The sequence below is a fragment of the Nicotiana attenuata genome, chromosome 1 (genome assembly GCF_001879085.1).
Source record: "Nicotiana attenuata strain UT chromosome 1, NIATTr2, whole genome shotgun sequence".
Taxonomy (NCBI): Eukaryota; Viridiplantae; Streptophyta; class Magnoliopsida; order Solanales; family Solanaceae; genus Nicotiana; species Nicotiana attenuata.
In genome coordinates this window covers 62021003-62036358 of record NC_031989.1, presented here as the reverse complement: position 1 = coordinate 62036358, position 15356 = coordinate 62021003, and the positions used below count along the sequence as shown (strand labels likewise).

The 15356-nt window shown below is 42.1% G+C and overlaps 1 protein-coding gene across 2 annotated transcripts; it reads left to right on the top strand.

Moving 5' to 3' along the window:
• LOC109227518 (mannose-1-phosphate guanylyltransferase 1-like) lies at positions 9011-11384 on the top strand. Of its 2 annotated transcripts, none has more exons than XM_019392717.1 (5): positions 9011-9163; positions 9395-9522; positions 9974-10036; positions 10123-10362; positions 10459-11384. In XM_019392717.1, exons 2-5 carry the CDS (start codon positions 9412-9414, stop codon positions 11128-11130), a joined length of 1086 nt encoding a protein of 361 aa, XP_019248262.1. In that variant the 5' UTR covers positions 9011-9163; positions 9395-9411; the 3' UTR covers positions 11131-11384. The 2 variants fall into 2 exon arrangements, with proteins under 2 accessions (XP_019248262.1, XP_019248270.1); XM_019392725.1 differs by having other exon boundaries at positions 9392-9522.

The window sequence follows — 15356 nt, the reverse complement described above, 5'->3', positions numbered from 1 at the left end:
GGGGAGATAACTCTACTAGTGAACACTACCGGGACGACCCAAGAAACAAAATTCTATGTAATCGAGGGGTACATGAGATATAACACTCTATTAGGGTTGGCCGTGGGTTCACAACATGAGGGACGTGCCCTTGGCCTTGCACCAGGCATTGAAATTCCCTACACCGGGGGAGTCAAGACTGTATACGAAGAGTAGCTGGCCGAAAAGGAGATGTTCGCGGTCGACAAGGTAGTCCCACTGCCCGCAGTTTCGACATCAAGGAATGCAGAGCCGGCCAGAAAGGAAGAAATTAAATAGCAATTGCCTCAGCTGAACTGGAAGAACGAGGCACAGACGAGAAGGACGATTATGGTGTCCCGAGATTATTCATAGCCTCTGATGACACCGATGCTACCAAATCGATTCTCAAAGAGTTGGAGTAAGTCATATTAATCAAACACCTACCGGATCGAAAGGTATACCTAGGCACAGGTTAACCCCCAAGCTCAAGCAAAAATTAATTGATTTTCTTAAAGCTAACATAGATTATTTCGCTTGGTCCCATCTTGACATGACAGGGATCCCACCGGAGGTAACCTCTCATAAGCTTAGTTTGGACCCAAAGTTCCACTTGGTTAAGCAGAAGAGAAGGCCACAGTCTGAGATCAAACATGCGTTCATCAAGGATGAGATATCCAAACTTTTAAAAATAGGATCCATCTGGAAAGTTAAATACCCGGACTGGTTAACTAACGTAGTGGTAGTACCTTAAAAAGGGAATAAGCTAAGAATGTGTCTAGATTACAAAGACCTAAACAAAGCATCCCCTAAAGATTCTTTTCCTTTTCCTAACATTGACCGAATGATCGACGCAATGGCCGGGCACGAGCTATTCAACTTTCTTGACGCCTACTCCGGGTACAACCAAATTTGGATGGACCCAGACGATCAAGAAAAGACTTCTTTCATCAGTAAATTCGGCACCTACTATTATAACGTAATGCTGTTTGGAATAAATAACGCTGGTGCCACCTACCAACGCTTAGTAAATCGGATGTTCGAAGAACAAATAGGAAAATCAATGGAAGTTTATATTGATAACATGTTGGTTAAGTCCCTGTGAGCAGAGGACCATTTGTAACATTTATAGGAGACCTTTGACATACCAAAGAAATACAACATGAAGCTAAACCTAAAGAAGTGCACATTCGGGGTCAGATCGGGCAAATTCCCCGGGTTCATGGTGTCCAATCAGGGAATCAAGATCAACCCCGACAAAATAAATGCCATAGAGGACATCACCATGGTGTACAACGTCAAGTCTATTCAAATACTGACCAGGCGCATAGCCGCCTAGGGCAGGTTTATCTCGAGGTCCTCAGTCAAAATCCCTCGATTCTTCTTACTGTTAAAGAAGAGGAATAATTTTTCCTAGACCCCGGAATGCTAGCAAGCTTTGGAGGAACTCAAACGGTACCTATCGAGTCCACCCCTACTGCACACTCCGAAAGCAGACGAATAACTATACCTCTACTTGGCGGTTTTCGAGATGGCGGTAAGTGGAGTCTTAGTCCGGGAGGAAGAAGGTACGCAATTTTTTATTTACTATGTCAATAGAACTCTAGGCGAGGCTGAATCAAGGAATCCTCACCTGGAAAAATTGGCGCTCTCTTTGCTAAGCGCCTCCAGGAAGCTAAAGACGTACTTTCAATACCACCCCATATATGTCGTGACTCTTACCCGCTAAGTAATATCATGCACAAGCCCGATCTCTCGGGCCGATTGGCCAAATGGGCCGTGGAAATTAGCGGGTATGATATCGAGTATCGACCCCGAATTGCCATAAAATCTCAAATTTTGGCAGACTTTGTGGCTGACTTTACGCCGGTCTTAATATCTGAAGTCGAAAGAGAATTACTGTTAACCTCGGGGAATACTTCAGGAATCTGGTCCCTTTTTGCAGATAGTGCCTCAAACACGAAGGGGTCTGGGCTCGGTATCGTATTAAAGACACCTATGGGAAATGTAATTAGGCAATCTATTAGAACTGTGAAATTGACTAACAATGAGGCTGAGTATGAGGCCATGATTGCAGGTCAAGAACTGGACAAAAGCCTTGGGGCCAAGGTTATCAAAGCCAAGTGTGATTCCCTCCTCGTGGTAAGTCAAGTTAACGGGACATTCAAAGTAAAAGAAGAATGTATGCATAGGTGCTTGGACAAATTACAGGTAATTGTACATCAATTCAGGGAATGGACCCTGCAGCAATTACCCCGAGATAAAAAAAGTAAGGCTGATGCACTGGCTAACTTAGGGTCGTCGGTCGATTCCGATGAATTCAGTTTGAGAGCAGTAGTGCAGCCAATGAACTCGGTGATAGAAGAGGGCCATGCCGAACTGAAATCAACGAGTTTAACATGGGATTGGAGAAACAAGTGCATAGAAAACTTGAAGACAGGAGAACTGCCTTCGGATCCCAAATAATCGAGAGCCATGTGCACCAAAGATGCCAGATTTATCTTGGTTGAAGGGTTATTGTTCAGGAGAACCTTCTTTGGCCCTCTAGCCAAATGCTTAGGATCAGGAGAGACCGAATACGCCATGAGGGAAGCTCATAAAGGCACTTGCGGGAATCATTCGGGGGAAGAATCCTCAGTTCGAAAACTAATTAGGGCTGGTTACTACTGAACCAAAATAGAAAAGGATGCAAAGGACTTCGTACGGAAATGCGACGCGTGCCAAAGACACGCCCCGATGATCCATCAACCGGGGGAAATGCTCCACTTGGTCCTTTCCCCATGTCCATTTATGAAGTGGGGAATGGACATCATCGGTCCCCTGCCATGGGCACCCGATAAAGCTCAATTCATACTATTCATGATCGATTATTTTTCCAAATGGGTTGAGGCCCAACCGTTTGAAAAGGTCCGAGATAAAGAAGTCATTGACTTCATCTGGACCACTTAATATGTCAATTTAGGATGCTAGTCGAGATTGTTTGCGATAACGGAAAATAGTTCGTCGGCAGCAAGGTGAATAAGCTTTTCGAAGACCACAAGATCAATAAGATACTATTGGCGCCTTATCATCCTAGTGGCAACGGGCAGGCGGAATCAAAGAACAAGACTATACTTCAAAATCGGAAAAAGAGTTTGACCGGTTCGTAAGGGAAATGGAACAAGATCCTGCCCGAAGTCATGTGGGCATACCGTATGATTTCGAAATCGAGCACTGGGGCCACACTGTTTTCTTTGGTCTACGGAGCTGAAGCCTTAATACTATTCGAGGTGGGAGAACCAAGCCTAAGGTTCCAATACGCGACTGAGAGACAAACGGCGAGGTCATGATCACGAGCTTGGAACTATTGGATGAAAGGCGGGAGGACGCCTTGGTCCGGTTGGCAACCCAGAAGCAGCGAATAGAAAGGTATTACAACAGAAGAGCCAGCCTCCGACACTTTCAAGTCGGGGACGTGGTGTTGAGAAAAGTAACGCTACACACCAGGAACCGGAACAAAAGGAAATCGGTCCCTAATGGAAGGACCATATCGAGTCGTCGGAGTAACCAGCTAAGGCTCATATAAATTCAAAGCGGACAACTAGAACGTGACACACGTAAAGCGGTACTACTGCTAAGGTACGAACTCAATTACTTTTTAATCATGTTATAAATCGGACTAACGTATACAGGTAATCAGCCAAGGACGAATGTGGCTATTAGGTTTGAAAGCACGTGTTGCACTCTTTTTCCCGTAAATCGGTTTTGTCTCGAAGTGGTTCCAGCAAGGTTTTTAATGAGGCAATAGTAAAACATGCTATCTTAGATTTGAAGATCGATTTCAAACCGGAATCAATGATCATTTTCTTCAGGTCAACAGTTTCTGAGCGTCACAACCTCGAATACAGGGGGCCATTACCCTCGGATTAAGAACTTTAGCAAGGAAAAAAGAAATCTTTATGTGCTAAAAGCTAAGGCTTGGTGGTTAGGATTCATTGTTAGGGCCAAACGATCGTATGAACCGTGCCTACATAGTCTGGTCTAGCCATGGCACAAGTTTTTATGCGCCTTTGATCGTGTACCTTGCATACTAAGCAATGAAAGAAAGTTCTACTTCCCTTACACTTTGTTACTGCGTATTTTGCTTCTTCGATCCTGGATCCTAAAGCCCACGGGCTACCCCTACTCAAGGACTGCCAAGCCCACGGGCTACCCCTACTCGAGGACTGTCGCCCGATGAGAATTTGAATGACCGGGATACCGAATCCCGGATGCACTAAACCAATTAGGCGGCGCCCAAATATAAAAGGCTATGGCCACCCTAAAAATGACTCGGAGACGTTCGAAGTCCGTAACCAGAAAGTAAGGCCCTTGCGAAAATTTGAAACCTACTAAATGGTTACCCTCGGCAAAAACATAATTTAAAAACACTTAAGCATCTTTAAAACCTTCGAGAAAATAAAACCAAAGTTGCATCGAAGTCGGGCTCCGTTCGAACCTCCAAAAAATGGATGCTCCAGAACTACATCTGATTTTATGCTAAGGCATCAAAAACAATACGCAAATAGAAATTGCAAGAAGATGCTGGAAAAGTAAAGAAACAGTGTTGCTAGAAAGGGAAAAAATTTATATACTCCAAAATATATTTACAAAGGCCCGATAGAATGATCTCAAAATAAACAAGAAAATACATAAGGAAAAACTGGAAATATACTAAGGCATCTACGCCTGGTATGCACCGGGGCCCGAGTCGTCGCCAGAACCGTCAGAGCCCTCGAATCCCTCGGAGCCTTCGGGACCCTCAGGCTCGTAGAGCTCCTTTGCCTCGGCCTCGAGCCTCCTAGATTCTTCAATCTCGGCTGATAGGTCAAAATCTCAGGCATGGATCTCTTCGAGGCTCTCTCTTCGGGATAGTTGCTTTATGTACTCAGTCTTTGTCTATAAGCGGGTCTCGGCTGCCTCCACATTGTCCTTGTACTAGGCCACCATTTCCTCGGCATCAGAAGAGGTTGCATCCAATTTGGACCTCAGTGCCGCATATTCTTGTCTGAGAGCATCGCGTTAGGTAACGGTCGAGCTCAGCTGTGCCCTGAGATCATCATTGAACCGAGATCACTTATCATCTTTGTCCTTCGCCACCCGAAGTTGGTTCTTGACTGATGCCAGTTCCACTTTCGTGACTTCCTTCTCCGAAGCCAGCAGGTCCATCTTGTCCTTCCACACTTCGGTCGTGGCCTTGACCTCGTCTATCTCATCCCGAAGTTGGTCGATCAGGTCTATCTTCTGTTGGACCTACAAAGTGTTGTTAGTCATCACGACTCGCTGCTCATTTTTAGCCTCAAAGATCTTTACCTTCTCAACCAGGTCGGCGTGTTCCCACTTCAAGGATGAGGCCTCCTTCTAAGCTTTTTCCATCTCGGCCTGGAGAATCGGGAGGTCTTTAAGGTCCTCATCCTACTGCACACTAAGAGCCCTGTACATGTCCTTCTTCCGGACCTGCTCTTTAAGCTCAAACTCACGTGGCTAGTAGAGGACATCAAAAAACCAAAGTGAGATTCACAAAGGGGTACAAAAGGGTTGATGCCCTACCCGGTTCAGCGCCTGTTGCACCTCATTGAAGAGGCTCGACATGCCCACTTCGTTTATCTTTTCCTAGTCCTTCTCGATCACCAGGAATCGAAGGTAGCTGGCTACGCCCACTGGAGCAGATAGGACCCGAGCATCCTCCGGGATTGTAAGAACGATCGTTCTCTTGCGCTCGGGGTCCACGCTTGGAGTAGGTAATTGCATCACTAGTTTTGGCTCGAACTTGGCCTGCATGCTTCCGAGGACACATACTTCTTTGGGATCTCCAGGTGACCATGCCAGGAAAAATCCTCCAGTGCGACCATATCCATACCGCTAAAGAACGTGTTGAGGGCGTCGTCTAAGCCCTGCGCCACCTCGCTTAACTTCTCTTTGCCCACTTGGGCCTCTTCGAGCATAGAATCAGTATAGGAGGGCGTCTCCGCAAGGTCAATGACACCAGTTGCCTCCTTCGAAATGGGGGCGGCTTCCTGGGAGGCTGCACCCTCTGTCTCTCTATCTGGTTCCCGAGTTAGAGGGGGATCAACCTCATGGTCCTCTTTCTCGATCATCGCCTACTCCCCCTAAGTAAGGGTCGACCCATGAGCGATGAAAAGGTCATCATCTTCGGGCTCATTTCTGAGCCGGTAGAGAGAATCGGGGTACGGTACCCTGGACTTGTTGTTCTTTTTGGGCTTTCGGACCCGAATGGTCACTTTCTTCTTCTTCGCCTCAGCGTCCGGGGAACCGAGGACTTTCTCTTCTTCTTCTTCCTCTTCTTCTTCTTCTTCTTTGCGGCGGCCCCGGGCTTCCCTAAAATGGAGGGTTTGGCAAGCGAGGACGGATCCTCGTCCTCATCCAACGGCCTAAATTTGGTGGTCTTAGGCAAACCTATAAGAAAAGAGAAAGAGTTCGCACTGTATAAGTTAAGAGCACGGTGATAACTATTCAGGAAAGAACCTCACCCCGAGAATGGACCTACCATTTGCCCTTCGAAATCTTGTGCCATGAGCACTCGGAGTACGGCATTTGCTTACAGATCCCCTCGATCCACTCCTTAAATCGAGGAATTGCATTGGGAACTTGGGCAACAACTGCACGACCAGAAACACAAGCAATAAGAGAAAGAATATAAAGAAAAGAATACTCAAAATAGACAATACTTAAGGGATGCATTCCACTCCTCGGAGAACGGCAAAACCTTGGGAGGGATCAGGTCTACGGTTTTCACCCGAACGAATATCCCCTGCCAGCCTCGGTCTCGATCCTCATCGATGCTCGAGAAAGGAGCCTTGCTTTCTCAGCGAACGAGCATGATCAGTCCCCCTCAAAAGATTCAGGGATTGTATAGGCGGAGTTAATAGTCGAGGGTGAACTAGGGGGCTTTAGTATTGTTCACGAAATGGCGTAAAAGGATCACGATCCTCCAAAAGGACGAGTGGATTTGCCTAAGGCACACCTCTTACCTTTTGCAGAAAGCAAGGAATATGGGGTCCATCGGGACAAGCACGAAGGGGTAAGTGTAAATACTCAAATATCCCTTCACGTGAGTAGTAATATCGTCATTGGGCCCGGGAACGACCATGTCCTTACCCTCCTATTTACATTCAGCTCGGACTATGGGTAGGGTTTCTTCAGTGATGTAGCATATGTATCTCCATGCTCCCTTGCCTCGGTCTTGTTGACTAAAGGCCTTCTCGACTTTGAAGTCGTCCCCCATAGAGCAGCCCTCGGATACGAAGCTCTTCATGGGAGGCTCCTGAGCCACTTCGGGAACAACCACCTCGGCATCTGCGACCGAGTGGAAAGATGAAGGGACAGCCTGTTGAGGCACTAACTTGGAGGTTTTCGCCATTATAGTCTGAGAAATATGAGGTCTGAAGTAGAGTATGAGGATTTGAAGAAACATATAAAGATTTGAAGATGGCATAAGGTATGAAGGTCTGGCTTGAAAGTTCAAAGAAAATGTATGATGATTGAAGATGAAGATATGAAGGCTCAGAGAACAATGTATGAAGACTTGTAAAAGTTGAAAACCGTTTGAAAGTTTGGGAGTAAAATCTATAGTCGGAATGTGGAAGAAATGGTTGAAGCTTTTATAGGGGAAAAACAACCAATGCGCGGCGTTTCGCATTCGAAGGCAGCCAGCAGGTGACTGACACGTGTTCGAATCCAGAACGACGCGACTGATGGGACGTTTCGCTTTACCCGTCATCTCAGTTGTAACGTACGAAGGAAGGAACCAGGGTTTATCTATCGTTTCCCATCGTTTCGGCAAACCTACTCTCCGGAAAATGGGGGGACTATCTGTATAGGCGTAAAATCGGGGATAATGCATACCCCGATTTCCCGGTGAAGAAAATGGAAGAAGGCACGGATGGACGAGGTTGAAATCGAGGCTTGGAGCCCTTCGTATCGAGATCCATGAAAGGTGAACGATGTGTTCATCATCGGGCGTGATAAAGCAGCGGTCCCCGAATCCAGAACGAGTTCTAAGACCCCGGAAAATATGGTAAATGGTTACGCACGACGGATAGAGGGACGTGATATCCGTATCTAACCAGATATCACGGCGTATATCTCGCTTGATGTCGTTTACAGATTAGTAATTAATGAGAAAGAAAGATTTTTATCCTTTTTAGACTTGTACTAGGGATGAAACTCTCCTACTATATAAAGGGGAAGTTTTTCTTTTGTAACACCCGAATCAAAGCAATGAAAATTCATTTTCTGCTTTCTAGCTACTGCAAAAGTTTAATCAAATGTTCTGTTCTTCATTCACAATTGGGCTCGAACCAATGGTCCAAGCGAGGGCAAAGTTACTGTTTAACCTAGGTTCGGGCTAGGCCATAATATTACAACTGGATTGATCATTTATTTTGTCTTTAACTCATTTATCTAATATTTTTGGTTATTTATGTTAAATTAATTCACGTATCCTTAAAATCGCGTACAAATTTGATTGTTATCCGATTTAAGGGTAAACAGCTTTCTCTAACCACAAATTGAATATTGAGAAAAATCATTATTTCACTTGTAATATTGCTCCAACAATTATTCTTTATTAAGTAACATTTTACTGGTATTTAAAATACTGAAATCCAGTGACACTGAAACACTGCAACTATGAGAAATCGAAAGTGTGACTAAACTGTAAATGTGTATTCTATAATCCTAATTCCTAGGGGCCTTTCCACCTACTGTACTTCAATTTAACAGCAAGGCAGAGTATACGCCAGCCTCATGATTAGCCCGTGATTAGAAGCAACCTAATCACCGTTCCCCAAAATGCCAGCTCAGAAATTAAAATATTACTCCATCAGAAGAAAAAGAAACGCAATCGAACGCCAACCGATTTCTTGAAGCGGTAGAAAATGTAATCCGAGTTTCAAAAATAAAAAGTCATTGTTAGTTACATATACATTAACAAAGCTGTGTGTGTATATATATATATATATATATATATATATATATATATCCGTCCATTATCCAACCATCTTCTAACACCACAGAAACACTTCCAAACGCTGTTGTTGTTTGGCTCAGGAAAATTCTCTGACTCCGTCGTTGCTTTAGTCCATCCGTTTTCTGCAACTCAGTCTTTGGATTTTCTAGATCTAAGGTGAATCCTGCTACTCATTCTTTAATTTGAGTTTTCTTCTGGATCTCGATTTCCATTTTTAATTTCTATATTTCAACGCCTCATCTCTGTCTTCCTCTGTTATTATGTTTAATTTGATAATGTAGTTTCTCTAATTAATGGCATATTTCTGTTAGAATTGCATGAAGCTTTACTCGTTGGATCTGATGCGTGAGGCTCTTGTGTTGAAATTCTGCCTTATTATTTTAGCAGGAGTTCGATATATCAGGATGAAGGCGCTTATTCTTGTTGGAGGGTACGGTACTCGGTTGAGGCCATTGACGCTCAGTGTCCCAAAGCCATTAGTTGAATTTGCCAACAAACCCATGATTTTGCATCAGGTACTTTTCCACAATAACCTCTAGTTTCATTAATATTGATGAATCTAGATATTCTTATTCAATTTACAATCCTATTCCTCCAAATATGCGTATTTTATTAATCCTGTTTTTGTGAAATATATTTGGTTGTTGGATTGTTATTACTACAAACTACTTGTTCTGGTTTGGAATTGTATCAGACAATTTGACTTGTCTTATTGCTCTAGCTAAGTATATCATCAAATTTGTTATATTTGTGTTATAGTTAAGCCTCTCATTGCTATAGAATCCTTAAATATGTGTTATTTTCAGAATTTATTGTACTGAGCTTTCCCCCTGCATCTGTTCTATTATGATCCCAAAAAGTGAAGTAAAATAGAAGCAAGCAAAGCATATGTAGTACAATGATCTTTGTTAGTCAATAATATTTTGTGGTTAAACGATTCTTCTTGACTTAAGCTTTTTTCTTCAGATTGAGGCTCTCAAGGCAGTCGGAGTAACTGAAGTTGTACTGGCTATTAGTTACCAACCTGAGGTCATTTTCTTACCCCTTACAAATTTGTTATATTCCAAGTCTTGATAGTTTTAAACTTAACAGAATAGAAGCGTCTTTTGGTGCAGGAGATGCTGAACTTCTTGAAAGAATTTGAGGCAAACCTTGGAATCAAGATCACCTGTTCTCAAGAAACTGAACCACTTGGCACTGCAGGTCCCCTTGCTTTGGCTAGAGATAAGCTGATTGATGACTCCGGTGAACCTTTTTTTGTTCTTAATAGTGATGTTATCAGTGAATATCCTTTCAAGGAGATGATTGCTTTCCACAAATCCCATGGAGGTGAGGCTTCCTTGATGGTCACCAAGGTAAAATTCCTAGCTTTAATTCTGTTGGAATTAAACTTAATTTTGGATATTCCAACATCTCTGAGGCAAAAGGTAAAAGTTCTCCGGTTGATGTAGGTGGATGAGCCTTCTAAATATGGTGTTGTCGTCATGGAAGAATCGACAGGGCAAGTAGAGAGATTTGTAGAGAAGCCAAAGTTATTTGTTGGCAACAAGATCAATGCTGGATTTTACCTGCTGAATCCTTCTGTCCTCGACAGAATTCAATTACGGCCAACATCAATCGAGAAAGAGGTTTTCCCAAAAATTGCAGCAGAGAAGAAACTGTATGCTATGGTCTTACCAGGTTTCTGGATGGACATTGGTCAGCCAAGAGATTACATTACTGGCCTCAGACTCTACCTGGACTCTTTAAAGAAGAATTCTTCACCTAAATTGGCTTCAGGATCTCACATTGTTGGAAATGTCATAGTGGATGAGTCTGCAAAGATTGGAGAGGGTTGTTTGATAGGACCAGATGTTGCAATTGGTTCTGGTTGTGTTATTGAGTCTGGAGTTAGACTCTCCAGCTGCACTGTGATGCGAGGAGTCCGCATCAAGAAACATGCCTGCATCTCAAGTAGCATCATTGGCTGGCATTCTACAGTTGGACAATGGGCTCGTGTCGAAAACATGACCATTCTTGGAGAAGATGTCCATGTTTGTGATGAAATTTACAGCAATGGAGGTGTAGTTTTGCCCCACAAGGAGATCAAATCTAGCATATTGAAACCTGAAATAGTGATGTGAGAATATGATTGTTAGCACTAGGGAGATATTATGTATTCACCTTCTTTCAAATGTGTTTTTCCTTTGCTATTCCTTTTTTGGTTGCTTTCCAGTTTCCTATTCTTCAAGTATATAAGTCAGTACTGGTAATTGAGCGATGCAAACTTTTGTGCTGAATTGTTGCTTTCTTATGAAAGGTATGATGTAGAGATTAGGAAATGAGTAATTTAGTTTTGTGTACATAGAAATAAAAGTTCTCCTTATGGTTTTCTATACTTGTTTGGACTAATCATGTACAGCTTGTTACTTCTCGTTCTTTTATTTTCCCTCTATTTCTAACTCTACGAGGCTTCAAATAAGGGTGTGTTTTATTGCCCATCTACTTGCACAATAACAATAATTATGTACATACTATATGCATCCTCTCTAATCATCAATAGGAAATAATTATGCTTTAAAGAATATTATCTCCACAATTTTTTAATAGTCCTGTTTGTATCTAGCATGCGTCGGTGATCTTCTCAGTTAGGACACGATGAGATCTAGGCAAGATAAAAATAAAAGAGGGAGGGCCAATTGACAGCTCGATTTTGCTGTTCCACCAACTCGTAAAGAAAAAGAAAAGGAAATAGCATCTCGTGCCTGTAATTTTTTATTAATAGTCAAGAAATTGGAGCATAAAATAGTTATTTGGTCCCACATTGATCTTCTTTTAAGTAAAATCCTTGCTAGGAACTAGGTCAATGCGGGACAAACCCCTTCCACGAAGAAATATTGATTTTGTTCGTAACGACCCGATCAATCGTTTGAGTTCTAGAATCTCATTCTCTTATTTAAGACTTCCGGGATGTTGGTGTCACGCCCGGAACCTGGGGGATGAGACCGGCCCCCGGTACCTTACTCAACCGAGTACCAACTAACGTGTCTCTCGTATCATACTTTTATAGGTAAATGAGCCGGAGAGGCTGTCGTGAGATAAGTAGAATGAACATGAGAGAATACTTGACATAGACAACCCAACCTGATATAAAAACTTACATACGTGACATACGGGCCTATAAGGCCAACATGATCATTTGTAAACTCAAAACATAGGCCGACAAGGACATATAAGTATCCGTATACATGACATCTATCTACAAGCCTCTAAGAGTACATAAGTATTACAAAGGTCAGGACTGCGCCCCGCCATACCAATCAATACATGTCCTAATTATACTAACCAAATAAGCAACTCCGGAGCAAATGGAGCGCACCAACACCTTCCTCTGAGCTGCTAGCCTACTTGGAGGACTCTCAACCTATCTATCGGAACCTGCGGGCATGAAACGCAGCGTCCCCAGGCAAAAGGGACGTTAGTACAAATAATGTACCGAGTATGTAAAGAATAAGAATCAGTACACAATAGACATTGAGAGAAACATGGAGTAAAAGACTCAACATGTAAGTCTGAATAACTCTGTAAATCTTGAAATACTTATAGTGTCGTGCATATGCGTATGAATGTCATGTCGTGCATAGGTACATGTGATCATAACATCATTAAGCCTCTGAGGGCATCCTATCATATCATCTCGGCCATTGTGGGCAAATCATCAACGTATACCAGCTGATCAGGTGGTGGTGCGTATATAACGTCGTAACCTTTTTTCATATCCCATATACATATAATATACATATGTACGCGTATATAACGTCATCTGGTCATGGGTCAATGTACATGTATAAATGAATGCAATGCATGAGAAGTACATCAATAAAATCTCTCGGAATGTTACAAGACCATTATGCCTTTGAGTAATATCACGAAGTAAACTTTTTTTCAACTTATATATTTTTCTGAGACCCATGAAAAGAAGATGTAATAATTAGACACATGGGAATTCAAGAACATAGGCACCTCTAGTACTTCTATGAATAGAGTCATTTATGGAAGTTGTGCATTTGCTCATTTCGTTTGTGTCGTATAGATCATGCCAAAAGGAAAGAAGGGATAGCCTTAACATACCTAAGCCGATTCTCTTGACAATCCCTCTAACACTCGTTAATTGCGACAACACATAACGGTGGACCGAAGTAGGGGAAAATCCGTATGATATTCTTGAGAAAGATTGTACCGTGCTTCCTTAGAATTGCATCTCACGCTGTTGTAGCGCTATGAAATTTCATATGAATTCATTCGTTACTTAGCACATACATCTCTTATAATTGTGGTGTTATCCAACCTAATTCTTTGAAAATAACGTATGAATGTTGCAGGATTTGATCAGACACCACACATGAATGATTGAATGTGAACTGGATTTCGGTAATCAAATTGGGATATAGAGCTAGGATGATTGTATTTCCAAGCACTATTCCAATTAATTCCTCAACCAAAAAGAGACAAACAACTTGGAATTAATATCGAATTATCTTGACACTTTAAAGGAAGCAATCATGAGCTTATGCAATTCTGTTGAAATGGAAGGTTGTTGACGAGAATCCTTGTTTGACCATTTAATAACAACATTTGGAAGGAAAATTAACCCCCAGGAAAGGAAAAGCTACTCTTATCATAGTGGTTGTGGGCCCCGCCAAAAAATTCTTAATGTGACACATATTATAAATGACTAATGAGTCATTTGGTTGCATGGCACATACTGCCACGTTTGCACACTTAAACTTATCCAAATTTTATCCACTAATTTTCGTAATTACATGATTAATCTCCCACCAAAAATTCACAATTAACCAAATATCTACATAATTAAGAATTATCTCAAATTAATTAAAATACTACTCACTTTTATTACAGTTTATACATTTTACTATCATGGTCATGTGGCACCTTGTATGACACTAGTCCATAAATATCAGGTATTTTAGCTCGGGCCGTATTTTATCTCAAAATGACAAACTTCAACGAAATTCATTTTCTTCGATTCTCTTACCCTCTCACCTTCACGAATTAACTTATCACTTTTTTGAAATAGCGAAATACTTATAATCCCAAAATAAATCTCATTCTCGAACTTATGTCGATTAACTTACGACGAAACTTTAACGTACGAAAATGCAGAATGTAACATCTCATTGTCAAGCTTATATCAATTTAATTATGACGTACTTCCACGTACGAAATTATGGGGTGTAACAGTTGGTTTGATAATTTATGACTTGTGGGAAGAGTAATTTAGTTTTCGAGAGATTTGGGAGTTATTTGGAACACATAGTTCCTAAATTGAAGCTAAAATCCTTGCTAGGAACTAGGTCAATATGGGATAAACCCCTTCCACGAAGAAATATTGATTTTGTTCGTAATGACCTGACCAGTCTTTTGGAGCTCTAGAACCCCATTTCCTTATTTTAGACTTCTGGTAGGTTGGTTTGATAATTTATGACTTGTCGGGATGAGTGGTTTGGTTTCCGAGAGGTGTGGGAGTGATTTGGAACACTTAGTTCCTAAGTTGAAGCTTAAAGTTGGAAGAGTAGACCAAAATTAACATTGTGGGTTAACCATCCCGGATTGGTATATTGACGGTTCTACTGGGTTCATATGATAATTTTGGACTTGTTCATATGTTCGGTTTGGTCTCGGGTGGCGCGGGGTTGATTCATCGCTTCTAGTCGAAAGCTTGAATTTTGAACTTCAGAGAATTTGAGATTCTTAGTTTGATGTGTGTTTCTTGGTTTTGATATTGTTTTTGGTATTTTGAGCATTTGGACAAGTTTTTATAAGGTATATAGACTTGTTAGGATGATTGGACAGAGTCCCGAAGGGCTTATGTGAGTTTTAGGGTGTTCTCGGATCACTTTGAGCTAAGATTGGATTGCTGATTTTCTAATGCAGGGGTGTGAATTATGATCACGGGGCATGTGCCTGCGAAGGAAGGCTTTGTTCCTCATGAGCGCGTGGGAAGGTCCACGATCGCATAGTGTTGGCTGGCGAAGCACTGCGATCACGTGAAGATTTCCACGATCACGTAGGAGGATTCTAGGGCTAGGTGTTGCTCTTCGCGATCACGTAGCTTGAGGTAGCCGGTGAATTGCGTTTGCAAGGGGCATGTCGCGTTCGCAATTAAGGATTTCGGACCAGGGGTATATAATGCCAAATTTCGAAATTTACCTTATTTTTTACTATTTTTGAGAACTAGACTTGGGAGGAGGTGACTTTTGAGGAGATTTTCACTCCAAGTTGTAAGTAATTCTTACTTGGTTTTGATTATATATCTTGATTTTCCATGAATTTCTATACCTAAAATATG